The 13,928-nt window shown below is 38.4% G+C and overlaps 1 protein-coding gene across 1 annotated transcript in view; it reads right to left on the bottom strand.

Annotated features, from left to right (window-relative positions):
- ARHGEF26 (Rho guanine nucleotide exchange factor 26) overlaps positions 1 to 13,928 on the bottom strand; it is a 119,969-nt gene that overhangs the window by 33,046 nt on the left and 72,995 nt on the right. Inside the window, exons 8-10 of the mRNA XM_069475309.1 lie at positions 12,105 to 12,179; positions 6,842 to 6,931; positions 1,266 to 1,420 (exon numbers count right to left, since the gene is read on the bottom strand). Of these exons, the coding sequence (XP_069331410.1) occupies positions 1,266 to 1,420; positions 6,842 to 6,931; positions 12,105 to 12,179 (320 nt within the window). The remainder of the gene's footprint in view (positions 1 to 1,265; positions 1,421 to 6,841; positions 6,932 to 12,104; positions 12,180 to 13,928) is intronic.

Consider the following 13,928-nt stretch of genomic DNA (forward strand, 5'->3'; position numbering starts at 1 on the left):
AATTCTTCTCCAATCTTTATAAAGTCTACTTAGCTACTAGAACACTTAGACTACTTCAGGTAAGAGAACTGATTTCTCCTAGGAGATATGAAAACACTATTTTCTGAAGTATAAAAAGTAATTATTGGCATTTTTACGTATTTATCATTGTCATATTATGGCAGACCATAACAAAGTTTTCATTCAGCTAGACATCCAAGCAGCTGAAATAATTCATATTACGGTCTGATTAAAAGTAGCCAAAATAAAAGCCAATCTATTCTAATTAATTTGAAATTTCAAGCTACAAAGTCAGCAACTCAGAAATAGCATTTAAACAATATCTCATTTATTTTGTATTTTCATAAGGATTTGTTTCTGTGATTCTCTTCACCGCGCCTACACTGTAGCCCATGAACTACCCTACTCCCACTGTGTGCCATTAATTCAGCCCATCATCATTTCCTTCATATGTGGAAATAACCCACCGCAGATTCATGTTTTTGCTCTAAATTCATATTCTAGGAAAGATGGAACATTTATGTAGGTCTAGCAGGAAGATGCTTTACAATCTTACATGTATTGAGCACATTTAATAAAGAATGCTCCCTAGAGAAAGGCAGAGCTGAGGGTGTGTGCGTGTGTGCATGTGTTTGAAGAGTGGGAACAGTTTGAAAGAAGAAATTCTATAAAGAAAAGGCTTCTACAGTATTCCTCCTGGACATCTCCCTACAGCTGGACATGAATGCACAACCAAAGTAAGAAGAACAAACACTCTGCCATTCAACTTCCATTCAGTTGTTCCATTCAGACGGGAGTCTGGCTAACACCTTCCCAGTCACAGAGCAACTTCTGGACTAACAATCATCATGGGCAGTTGATTTCAAATTAAGCTTTAAGAGCACTGGAGCTGCTCCCTAGCCTATTATCAACTGGACCAATGTTAATCTGTTACACACTAAGTATGGCAGATGTCTGAAAAACGCTGGATGAGAACAAAAGAGTGTTGCCTTCCCCGGGATATGAGAATTGAATGATAGAAAGGTGCAAAATGCTTAGAACAGTGGATTGCACGCTGTAAAAGCTCAACAGAGGTTGGCCAGAATTATGATGCTGATGATTCAAGTCTTAACTATACAGGTAATTTAAGCACAGATGCAATTACGATTCGGTATGTAGGAACTATACGTCCAACATCTCTAGCTTTTAAAGGATGACCATTCTAACAGGCATTTGAATTACAGAACTTTAAAACTGGATGTCTAGCCAGCAACACAAAGACTTACCTCTTCTTCTTGGTGATAATGAGCACATCGTTAAAGAGAAAGAAGTAGACTTGCTGTTTGGATGTCCTTTTGGAAAAAAGCACAGTGTCTTCCACGTAGGCTGTCAACTCACCTCTTTTTATCAACCACCGGGAAGAGGAGACTAAAGGAAAAGGCTACAGAAAGAGGAAAAACTCAGTGCCCAAGGCCAAATTAAAGTTCTTTTAAGATTATAGAAAATAAGTATAAAACTTACACTCAAAAGAATGATATATGTTATGGTATGCATCATTATTTTATAGGCATATATTAACAACACTGAAATAAACTAGAGAAGTATAGCGTATTCTCCAAGAAAAAATGAAAAAAAAAAAACAATTTATCTTCCAATGTAAAAAAATATTAACTTGTCAATATGAAACTAAAACTCAATGAGAAAATGTTATTGGTTCAATCAAAAATTATGGCCCTTCTATTAACTCTCAACTGAAAAAGAAAATTGAAGTAAGGAATCACTTAAAATTGAGAAGCCTGGTAATGAAATCTATCAGTATGAACTGCACTTATTTTAAATATCTCAAATCAGAATCTAAACATACATAAAAACATAGATAACTATAAGATAACTAACAAGAGACAAATAATAATGTCTGCATTTACATTATGAACTAAAAAGGCTTTTTCAAGAGGGAAAAAAACCCACAAACTTATGATTGTCCACTTAACCATATTCTTGAGAACACCTGTTTTAAGTTTATGGTAGTTTTTCTCAGGGAAGTTCATCCCTGAAAACATCATGCCACTTTTTGGCTGTGAAAGTAAAGTTCCTCCCCAATGATCCATCATAAACCCATAGAAAAGGCAGTATCTCAGGAATTGCATTGTCTTTTTTTCTTTATTCAGTCTTGTACAAGCCAACCGGAAAACTCTCAAAACCACAGAATAATCCTTACCCTTGAGAGCTCTTTTTTTTTTTTTTTAAGTTACCAAAAATGTTTACTGCCCCAAATCTGGTTTAAAAGCCTATACTCATAAAATAAGCAAAGAGCATCAAATGTCATCCTTTTCAGGAAGTAATGATTAAAAATAGCTAAAGGAAATTGAAGATATTTGAGAGGAAGAGAGGCGGCTAAGAAAGGATTTCATACTTTTTAAAACTACATCAAGGGCTTTCATAAGAAGGTTGCTCATTAGTTAGATACTACTTTCCTAAAGGTTTAAAAACGAAGATAAAAGATTAGGGCTAACCCCAAGCTTTTCGAAACTGGCTACTAAGGGAGTTCATGAAGTCTCCAGTTCCAAAAATCTCAAATCAGACAATTAACCAACAGGGACGGCTGAGACCTTAAAGGTCAACAGACAGAGAGATTGCTTAAATAACTCTGGAGAACCAGTCCGCACACACAAGAGGTCACCATAAACACTCCTGTGTCAGGCTGGGTCCTGCTAGAGGACTGTAATTACAGGAAACTCAGGGCTATCTTGCTATTGTGTGTAACCCTGTAAGATGAACCAAGGACAGTATTATGGTTAAGTTCCAGTGTACGTGCTGCCCTCTGACTGTTCTTAGTTTAGGGGATGGGGAAAGAAAGGGTTTTCAATTGTTTTATTATTTTTAAAGCACATTGATTTTTATGGAGTCCTCACATACCACTAGGCAGAACTAAATTTCTACCTAAACACCGGAATTGACAGTGGCTTTCAATATTGTCTATGCTTCTTTTGAAAACAAAAATCTGATATTGTAAGTGGTTTATGTTTCAAAGTTATTAGATGACTGAACTCATTCAGATAAGTTTTCTTAAAGAGACTACTAAAATACCAAAATAAAAGAAATCAAAACCATCCAAAGTAGGCATGAGTGAATTCCTCTAGTAAGGAAGCTCTGAGACTAGAATCCAGGTGTAAAACTAGAAAAGAAACTCACAAACAAGGCCTGAACAGTTCTGAAGCAATGCCTGTAGAGAAAAGACTTTTCATTCTTTTTTGTGTCACTCAGCATCCTAGAAAATCAGCCTCAGCATAAGATATAACTAATTTTATGGGGAAGCAAGAAAAGGAAGAGCTTCTGAAGAGCAAATACTTTTTTTTTTAATTGAGATAAAATTTATATAACATAAAATTCACCATTTCACCACTTCAAAGGGTACATAAAATTCCATGGCTTTTAGTACATTCACAATGTCGTGCACTGATCGCCACTATCGAATTCCAGAACATTTTCATTACCTCAAAAAGAAACCCCATATGCATTATTCCCCATATGCAGTCACTCCCACTCCTCCTTTCCCAAGCATGTGGCAACCACTAATCTAACTCTGATTTGGCCTACACCGACATTTCATATAAATGGAATTACACAATATGTGACCTTTGAATCGGGTTTCTTTCACTTAGCATAATGTTTCCAAGGTTCATCCATGTTGTAGCATGTATCAGAACTTTATTCCTTTTCATAGCTGAATAATATTTCAGTGTATGGATATGTCATATTTTATTTATCAATTCATCAGCTGATTTGGGTTATTTCCACTTTTTTGGCTATTATGAATAATGTTGCCATGAAGATTCATGTACGAGTTTTTGTTTGAATATCTCTTTTCAGTTCTCTCGGGTGTGGAACTGGTGGGTCATTTGGGAATTCTGTTTAACTTTCTGAGAAACCACGAGACTGTCTTCAACATAAAGACTTTTTAACACATTAGAGTTCTTTATTTCGTCTGTTATTTCTTAGACTTTTATTCATTAGCAAGGCCCCCAAACAGCAACCAGCAAATCCTCCTACCAACCAACACACCAGCACTCTACTCAATCACAATTTACGGCTTGTGAGGTAGGCTGAGAAGACTCAACTTTTCCATGTGCACATTTTCAAGGTCAAACTTTCTATCACAAGACAAAAAATAATTCTTCCCCACTCTATAGAGGCAACTTAGACTCTGGATTGGAGGCACCAACTAATCTCTGGTCTTTGATCATCTTGGTTTGGTAACCAGCTTTTTCTCTACAACCATCACTTCTTTCCTCCCATCTCGGAGGATGAGCTCTCCTGCCTCAACACCTTCTTGCAACTCTAAGACCTTATTTCCTTGATTTCCCCCCTCTCATTAGTATTGTCTCCCTCCTGGCTCCCTTTCTGCAACCTACAGGATATCCTGAAGAATATTCACTAAAATGGTCCCTCGACTTTGTGCCTCCTCTAGTCATTATCACTGGCCTGTCCTCTTTATAGTCAAGCTTCCTGAATGAAATATCCAGTTTAAACTGTTTCGCATCCCATTCACTCTGCAACATGCCCACTATGCCCATGAAACTATTCTGACACAGCTTCTTGATAATCTTTTGCTCATTATGAATCAGGTCTGTTTCAAGTGCTTTACATCTCCTAAATAATTTAATCTTCACAAGAACTCCAGGAGGGAAAGTACTATTATCAGACTCATTTTATGGTTCAGAAAACCAAGACTTGAAAAGGTCAGTAATACCCAAGGTTGTATTGTTAGTATACCAGTAAGTGGTGCCGCTACTATCGCGACTCAGGCAGGCCGGCTCCAGAGCCCGCGCTCTTACTCTATACTGGCTTCCCAGTGCCAGGCCAGGTATGCTTTCCACCCTCTCCCATACTGCCACTGTTCAGTACCTGTCACTCTTCCACAAACTTGCAAATTTAAAAATGAAAAGTGTCTGTGCTTATGCATACACACACCCCCCACACACATAAATTTTATTTCCCTCCAAATTAGAAAAAGATCCACATTATTATACTGTCATTGTTAAGAATGTGGACTCTGCAGTCAGACAAAGGTTTGAATCTAGACTTCACTACATCTTGGTCTACGACCTTGGGCAAATTATTTAATCTCTCTAAGCTTCAGATTCTTCATCTATAAAGTGGGGGTAATAACATTAAATAGAATACTTCATGGAGTTGTGAGAATGAAATGAGACTACATGAAAACGGCACATAGCAAATAACTCAACCAGTATTCTCAGAAGCTGTCTAAGTAGCAGCTACGGTTGTACCATAAACCAAACATGGCCAAAATTGAACTCATTGCCTTTCCCCCAACTTGTTCCTCCAAGTGATGGTGTGATTCCTCCCAGCAGCCAGACAAGGCCTGGGGGCATCATCGCCACTGGCCTGCCCCCAGCACCCTGTGTGAGAGTCTGTCCAGGTCCGCTGCCCGTCTCCTCACTGGCCTTCTGTCTTGGTCTTATTACTTCCCAACTCAACCTCCACACAGCTGCCGCAAAAAAATTTTTTAAATAATAAATTCTATATTGTAGTGGTGGCAGAAGAGGGTGTTAAAAAAAAAAGCAAATACTATAAAAAAGTATTAAGTGAAAAGTCTCCTTCCCTCTCTGTCCCTCATCCACCCAGTTCTACCCACTAACCACTGCCCCACCTACCCCACCGCCACAGGGAATGACTGATAACTAATTTCTTCTGTAACTTTCCAGAGATTTCTCATGCAAAAGCAAATTTTGTGTTTTACAATTTCTGTATGAGGACATTATGACTATGTAAAGTCAGTGAGTGTGAGTGTGTGTGTGTGTGTGTGTGTGTGTGTTGTTTTTAGCAAGTACACATCATCTTCTGTTTCATGGATCGAGTTTCTGCATCTAAACTATTTCAGTCAGGGTGTTATGGTAGAAGAGTCTACACTGACCTGCAGGTCAGGACGCCTGGACCCTAGCACTGATTTTACCACCACTAGCCAAGTGAGTCTGCCGACAACTATTTTCGGGGCTTCTTTTCCTCATTTATAAAATGAAAGGGTGTGGCTACACGATGTCTATGGTCCTCGAACTATATGACATGGCAGAGAATCTGCTCTCAATAGAATACCACGAAACGCTACTCACTATAATTCTACTGTCTGAATTAGAAACACTTTCACTAGGGAAAAATATGACCAGTGATTTAAAATTGCTTAATTAAATTTATGTGCTATAAAACTACATAGAATCACAATCACAAGCACTCACATCCATTAAGAACTAAGCTGTGAGCCAACAAAGGACTAGCCATGACCTAGATTTCCCATTAACTGTCATTTTCTTCTTCTTTGTTCATCTTGTCATCTGCTCAAGAGCAGTATTAAACAAGGAGTAACAAGCAGCACATATTCAAAAAGCAGTCATAGGAGAAAAACAAACTTGAAAAGAACTGTCCATTAATGATCTGCTTTGCAAATGGGAAAAGGAGTGTCCTTATTTGATTTAGGAGAACACCCTGGTTCAGCTCATGGGATACTATTGTTTTTTAGGACATTTTGAGAATATTGAAGAACTCTCCTTTCAATTCTAAAATTCTATTATTTTAACTACACTTTCTCCCACATTTGGTGTCTTCCTGGAAAAAAAGTATGTGCTTTTTAGATAATACCTGACTTCACAATGTGGAGAAAGGTCACTTTGGTGCAAGCAAGAGCAGAATTGCCCAAAGCATCTGCTACTCCTTCTGCCACCCTCTCTCTAACCAATTTATGACCCTTCTTTGAAAAGCAAACTCCTATCCACTTTGTTGCCCTCAACTATCTCTATTTAGATAAGATGTAAGCAAAAGCAACTGATAAACACAGGTAAGAGAATACCTTAATTTTAAATTCCAGCTGGGAATTAATTGTGTACATCATCTCGGTCCTTTCCATCTTCCGGGCTCCTTCATTGCACAGTCGAACCAACTGGGGACAGAACAGTAAGGAGAGTTAAAGGTCAAGGAGAGGTACCTCACTTTCAAAAGCAGATTTCCCTCCCAGGAAATAATTAGCACTTGGGAAGCCCCGGAGACTCATAAATGCTCTGTATACACACTCTTTTTGCTGGAAATAATGATATTGTTTTCCCAGAATCTACAAAACCCTATCAGTAACCTTCACAAATGAAAAAGAAGATTAATTCTCGAGCTAGCTATATTAGTGATTTCAGTTCCCATATAACACTAGGAGACTGGGGGAATAACTCTTGATATTCATGACTTAGGCTCAAGAGAGAGAAAGAAATGCTGCCTTACAGAGAAAACAAGTCCCTGGGACTCCATCTCTCCACATGGTAGCCTTTTGTATACTTTTAGTATAAAGGTAGAGCAATTCACTTGCCCAGTACATCTTTGCCAGCCTTTCCTGAAAGTACCGGTATGAAATCAAGTGAACAGGAGATTCCTAAAGGAACAGAGTGGTCTACTGTAACTGGAATGTGAAGTTCTTGAAAAAAAATTAAGTAACATTCCTGGTTTAATTCAACAACCAATTACTACTACCTTCCTATTTTCTCTTCTGTGCAAATTCTTTCTTTTCAATTTCTCAGTAACAACCAAGCAAAATTTGTCAAAATCTCTCTTATGTCCAGGGTTAGAACTTCTCTAGTAGCTTTTCCTAAAGGCCCTCTCCTCCCCTACTTCTCTTCTCGGGGGGCAGTACAGGATTTGCAGTCCTGGAGGAGAGATCTTCCTGAGCAGTAGGACCTCAGGTAACTTCCCCTCCTTTGCCTCATAGATCAATTATTCCAAAAGCGGTAACAGCAAACATTCACCAATCCGTTATTATGTGCCAGGCACTACAGCAAACACTTGAATGCATTTTCTCAGGTAAGCCCCTCAACCACCCCATGATAAATGTATTTATGTGCTGTCATCATTTGCATTGAACTGATGAGGAAACTGGAGTTCAGAGATTCAGTAACTTATATGAGGTCACACAGCTGGTAAGTGGTCAGGCTGCTTTTTCTCTTAGTGTTCTCCAAAGTGGGTCTGCAAGGGCCTGGTGCGGTGGCTCACGCCTGTAATCCCAGGACTCTGGGAGGCCGAGGCGGGAGGATGGTTTGAGCTCAGGAGTTCGAGACCAACCTGAGCAAGAGCGAGACCTCGTCTCTACTAAAAGTAGAAAGAAATTATATGGACAACTAAAAATATATATATATAGAAAAATTAGCCAGGCATGGTGGTGCATGCCTGTAGTCCCAGCTACTTGGGAAGCTGAGGCAGGAGGATCGCTTGAGCCCAGGAGTTTGAGGTTGCTGTGAGCTCGGCTGACGCCACGGCACTCTAGCCTGGGCAACATAGTGAGACTCTGTCTCAAAAATAAATAAATAAAAATAATAAAAAGTAAAAACAAAGTGGGTCTGCAGACCACTGACGGGAAAAGAGATGAATATAAGTGGCTCCCAGATATATTTATTTTTAATATAAAGATGTATGTGAGAATCGTAAACAACTAGCTCATAAAGCCCATGATTTTGTATTAATAATTATTACTAGCAAGGACGAGAATAAGTAACATAGTGAGTCAATTTAAAGTTGATTAAAAGAAACAGTACTTAAGAGTAAAGTGGTACAAAGACATCCTAAACTCAAACGCTTATGTAGCTGCAGACATTTAGGAAGCTTCTATGCTATCACTATCTCTGCTCCTCTGTGCCTGGCTATACAGTGAGTGCCCTCAGTCACTCCTATGCCTTCTTTGGCTTCCTCTCAGCTAGATAGTCCTATCAGTAGCTAACCACACCCACATTTTCTAATCTTAAAATAAATAAATAAACAAAGACCCTCCCTCCCTTCCCTTTCAGCTACAGCTCTTTCTCTTCGCACTCCTGCCAGATTCTTGGAACAGCCAGCTACCACTGCTGGCCGGCTGCACACTCACACCTCCCTCATTCCTCAACACGGTCCACTCTGGTTTCCACACTCACTACCTGAGGGCAAACCCAATGAACACAGCCATCGCGTCACTTTATCTTCCAGGAGCATTCAGCACGGTTGACCATCAAATTATCTGACTTTTGCTAGGCCATTATGGTTTTCCTTCTTCTTCTCTCATACGTTTTATTTTGTTTTATTTTTTTAAGTATCCTTTGCTGGCTCCTTTTCCCTAAATAAGACCAGGAATGTTGGCATTCCTCAGGGTTGTGTCTCAGACTCCTTGCTCTGCTCATTCTACATACTTTCCCTAGGTAATCTCATCTACTCTCTCGCTTCAGATATTACCCCTATGCTGATGGTTCCCAAACCCCATTTCTAATTCAGGTCTTCCGTCAGAGCTCTGTTTATTCAGCCAGCGTGGATGTCCTGTGGGAATCTCAATTACAACACGTCTAAACTGAAGCTCATCGGCTTCTCCCTATGTTCCTATAGTAAATAAATAAGAGGATCCCAGTCATTGCCCAAGCCAGAGACTATATTCCTTGCCTTCTGTCCCCAAATGTGCTTACCCACTCAATCCCTGAGCCTACCTCCCCAATATATAGGTGGACTTCCCTCCACCTTACCATCGCATCGGTAGAGGCCCCTGACAACTCTTGCCTAATCACCTATAACTGGCCTCATAACTAGTCCCATCGCATTGTCATCTTCATAACACACAAATTTACACCTTCCACGTCATCTTAGGATAAGACCCCCAATTCCCTAATGTGTGTAACAAGGCCCCACACAACTTGCTTCCCAGTACTTGCTCTCACTCTCTTAGACTGGGTTCTAGTCACGAGGAGAACATCCGGTTCTTCAAATTCGCCAGTGCTTTCTTGCCTTTGAGTCTCTACACACACCTGAGACACACTCTTTCCCCCAATCCCTAGCTTACAGCCACTATCGCATTACGTCTCTGCTTAGACACCCCTCTGCACTTCCCTATCATGTTGCCAGCCACCACTGATTGTGATTCTATTTAACGTCTGCCTCCTTCTTCACACTGCACATTCCACCAGCACAGTAACCAAACATCTGTCTCATTCATCACCCAATGTATAGGGGCTGGCAATGTGCCTGGCACAGTGGTCAATACTTAATGAATATTTATTGAATAAAAAAACTTCAGTAAAGCTGCAGGACACAAAATCAACTTACAAAAATCAGTAGCACTTTTATATGCCAACAGTAAACACTCCAAAAAAGAAACCAAGAAAGTAATCCAATTTACAATAGCTACACATAAAATAAAATACCTAGGAATAAGCTTAACCAAAGAAGTGAAAGATTTCTATAATGAAAACTATAAAACATTCATGACAGAAATTGAAGAGGACACCAAAAAATGCAAAGATATTCCATGCTCATGGATTGGAAAAATCAATACTGTAAAAATGTCCATACTACCAATCTTCAATTCAATGTAATCCCCATCAAAATACCAATGACATTCATCACAGAAATAGGAAAAAAAAAAAAACCTAAAATTTATGTGGAACACAAAAAAAAAAAAAAAAAAAAAAACAGAATAGCCAAAGCCATACTAGGCAAAAAGAACAAAACTGGAAGAATCACATTACCGGACTTCAAATTATACTACCAAGCTATAGCAACCAAAACAGCATGATACTGACATAAAAACAAACACACAGGCCAGTGAAAGAGAATACAGAACGAGAAATAATTCCACACTTCTAAAGTGAACTCATCTTTGACAAAGGTGCCAAGAACATACAGTAAGGAAAGGACAGTCTCTTCAATAAATGGTGCCAGGAAAACTGGATATCCATATGCAGAAGAATGAAACTGGACCCTTATGCTCACCATATACAAAAATCAAATCCAAATGGATTAAAGACTTAAATCTAAGACCTGACACTATGAAACTACTAAAAGAAAAAATTGAGGAAACACTTCAGGACATTGGTTTGGGCTATGATTTCTTGAGTAATATCTCCAAAACACAGACAACCAAAGCAAAATTGGACAAATGGGATCATATCAAGCTAAAGAAACTCCTGCATTGCAAAGGAAACAATTAACAAAATGAAGTGACAATCCCAGAGTGGGGGAAAATATTTGTAAAGTACCCAACTGATGATGGATTAACAACTAGAATATATAAGGAGCTCTAACAACTCAGTAGGAAAAAAATCAAATCATCTGATTAAAAAAATGGGCAAAAGATCTGAATAGACATTTCTCAAAAGAAGACAAACAAATAGTCAACAGGTATATGAAAAAATGCTCAACATCATTAATCATCAAAGAAATGCAAATCAAAACTATAATGACATATCATCTCACCCCAGTTAAAATGGCTTTTATCAAAGACAGGCAATAACAAATGCCGGTGAGGATGTGGAAAAAGGAGAACCCTCAAACACTGTTGGTGGGAATGTAAATTAGTGCAACCACTATGGAAAACAGTGTGGAGGGTCCTTATAAAACTAAAATTAGAACTACCATATGACCCAGAAATCCCACTCCTAGGTATATATCCAAAGGAGGGGAAATCAATACATCAGAAAGATATCTGCACTTCCATGTTTATTGCAGCACTATTCACAATGGCCAAGATTTGGCATCAACCTAAGTGTCCATCAACAGATGAATGGATAAAGAAATTGTGGTACACATACATGATGGAATATTATATAGCCAAAAAAAGAATGAAATGCTGGCATTTGCAACAAGAAGTGTGGAACTGGAGAACATTATGTTAAGTGAAATAAGCCAAGCACAGAAAGATAAATCTTTCATGTTCTCACTCATATCTGGGAGCTAAATATTAAAACAGTTGATCTCCTAGAGACAGAGAGTAGAATGACGGTTACCAGAGTCTGGGAAGGGTAGTAGGGAGGGGTGGTCAATGGGTGCAAAATAAACAAATAAAATTACAAATAAATAAATATTTACTGAACGAGAAATGAATAAACAGCTACTTAGACATCAAATGAAAATGAGATATATTTAGGCTCTTAAAGCAAAACTGTCTGAAACAGTGAAAAGATCAATTTCATTTTAGTACAACACATATTATTTTGTTTTTCACTACATAAAGAATGCTGTGCACATGGCTATGAGAATCTACCGGTTTACAGCATCAAGCCAACACACGCTGTCTTCTGAGGTATCTGAAAGGTCTGCTGTCTGAGGAGCTATCCAGCAGTTACCTTGCTCACTTCTTTTAAGGCCCTTTTGCAGACTTCATACTTTGGAGAGTCCTTAGGTGTCTTTTGACATATAGTCTGTAATGAATTAAAAGTGCACAAAATCAATGGATTCATTTCATTAAGTAAAATAAAACCAATGACCAGCCACATCCTCTTACAGCAAATTTAACAGTGCTGAACACAGTATCATGGATGAGTATGAGAACAATATTAAAACCAATTAAAAAATTAGGAAATAATCTTTAAACACACAGTCCAAGTAAATCCACAGGGAATGGTTAATGAGAAAATAGAACTCAGAGGCAGGTAAGCTGGTTTCAGATACCAGGTCTTCCCCTTATGAGTTATTTGACCTTGAGCAAATCACCAACCCCACCTTTATAAGTTTCCCCATCTGTAAAATCAGGGCAATGCCAACTATATCACAAGGTTGTTGCAAGGGTTAAATGACAATTTATGTAAAGTTCTTTATGAGTGCCTGGCATACAGTAGGCCCTCAATAAGTAAGAGTTACTTTAATTATCACCATCATAATGGTTATTATTAGAGGTGATTGTGTTTGTGGATGATACAATCTGAAGAAAAAGAGCAAGGAAAAAAACGGCTGGTAGGTTTTCTCTTAATATATTTATACTAAGAAATTTCATTCGTGATGGTAAAATGAAGTTCAAAGAGGTAAACTGAATTATGTATAACTTTTGAAACTATACACATTCAAAGCTTAGGGAACCATTTTAGTTGTTAAAAGTGTCATTTCAGGCCAGGTGTGGTGGCTCACACCTGTAATCCCAGCACTTTGGGAGGCTGGAGGATCCCTTGAGTCCAGGAGTTCAAAGCTTCAATGAGCTATGATTGCGCCACTGCACTCCAGCCTGTATGACTCTGTCCCTCCCCTCTCAAAAAACAAAACAAAAAAAAAAAGTGTTCATTTCAATTAACAAGTTTAAATTTCCAAATGAAGTAAAATTGAAGAAACAACATTTTAAGTACATTCAGAGTCTGCCAGGTGGTCAGATTCTTACATAAGAAAAATGGATTAGGGCATTAGGCAACAGGCAGAGGAGGAAAGTAGGCTGGCAGCTGGCAAGTCACGGGTACCTTACATGTGGATGAGCGCCAGGCCTATAAACCTGAAAGTCGGGTGTCAGGATTGTTACTATGTGATAGGTGAGAAGCCCAGAGTGTACCATCTGCAGCTTTATATTAATGGTTTTGATATTTTTTGACTATGACTGTAAGAAATTTACCCTGCAACCAGTACACATGCACACATAAATGAAACAAAGTTTTTTTATGAAACAATATTTAACCACATTATAAGCCATGTACATCTGTTCTACTTTATTTCATTTTTTAAAACATTGTTCATGATTAAAAAATCAATTTCATAGCCCACAAATGGGTACGAAAGCAATATGAAAAATATTGGTTTATACCCCTGAGACCAGAAATCCTTAGTATTTTGTGCATACGTGAATTTTCCAGGAAGAAAAGCTATAGCTCTACTCAGAATCTCAAAGGGGTCTGTGACCCAATAAAGTTTAGAGCCCACTGGACACTCATGGCATGAATTTCCAACATTGTGCAATATGGTGTATTAGATTTTGGAGTCACATTCTATTCAAGCAATTTTCTCAAAATTTAACAGAGAGAGGATATAAAAGGCTGGGAGATCACAGCATATACAGAATCTAAGGACACACAGCTAAAAACCATTTTCAGAAGAAAAAGAACCTTGAAAATTCAAAAATCTAACACTATGACAAATTTTATACTTAGAAAGCACCCATTTCTCATTTTAAAAAATAGTAATGTTTGAAATAA

The sequence above is a fragment of the Eulemur rufifrons genome, chromosome 7 (assembly GCF_041146395.1).
Source record: "Eulemur rufifrons isolate Redbay chromosome 7, OSU_ERuf_1, whole genome shotgun sequence".
NCBI lineage: Eukaryota > Metazoa > Chordata > Mammalia > Primates > Lemuridae > Eulemur > Eulemur rufifrons.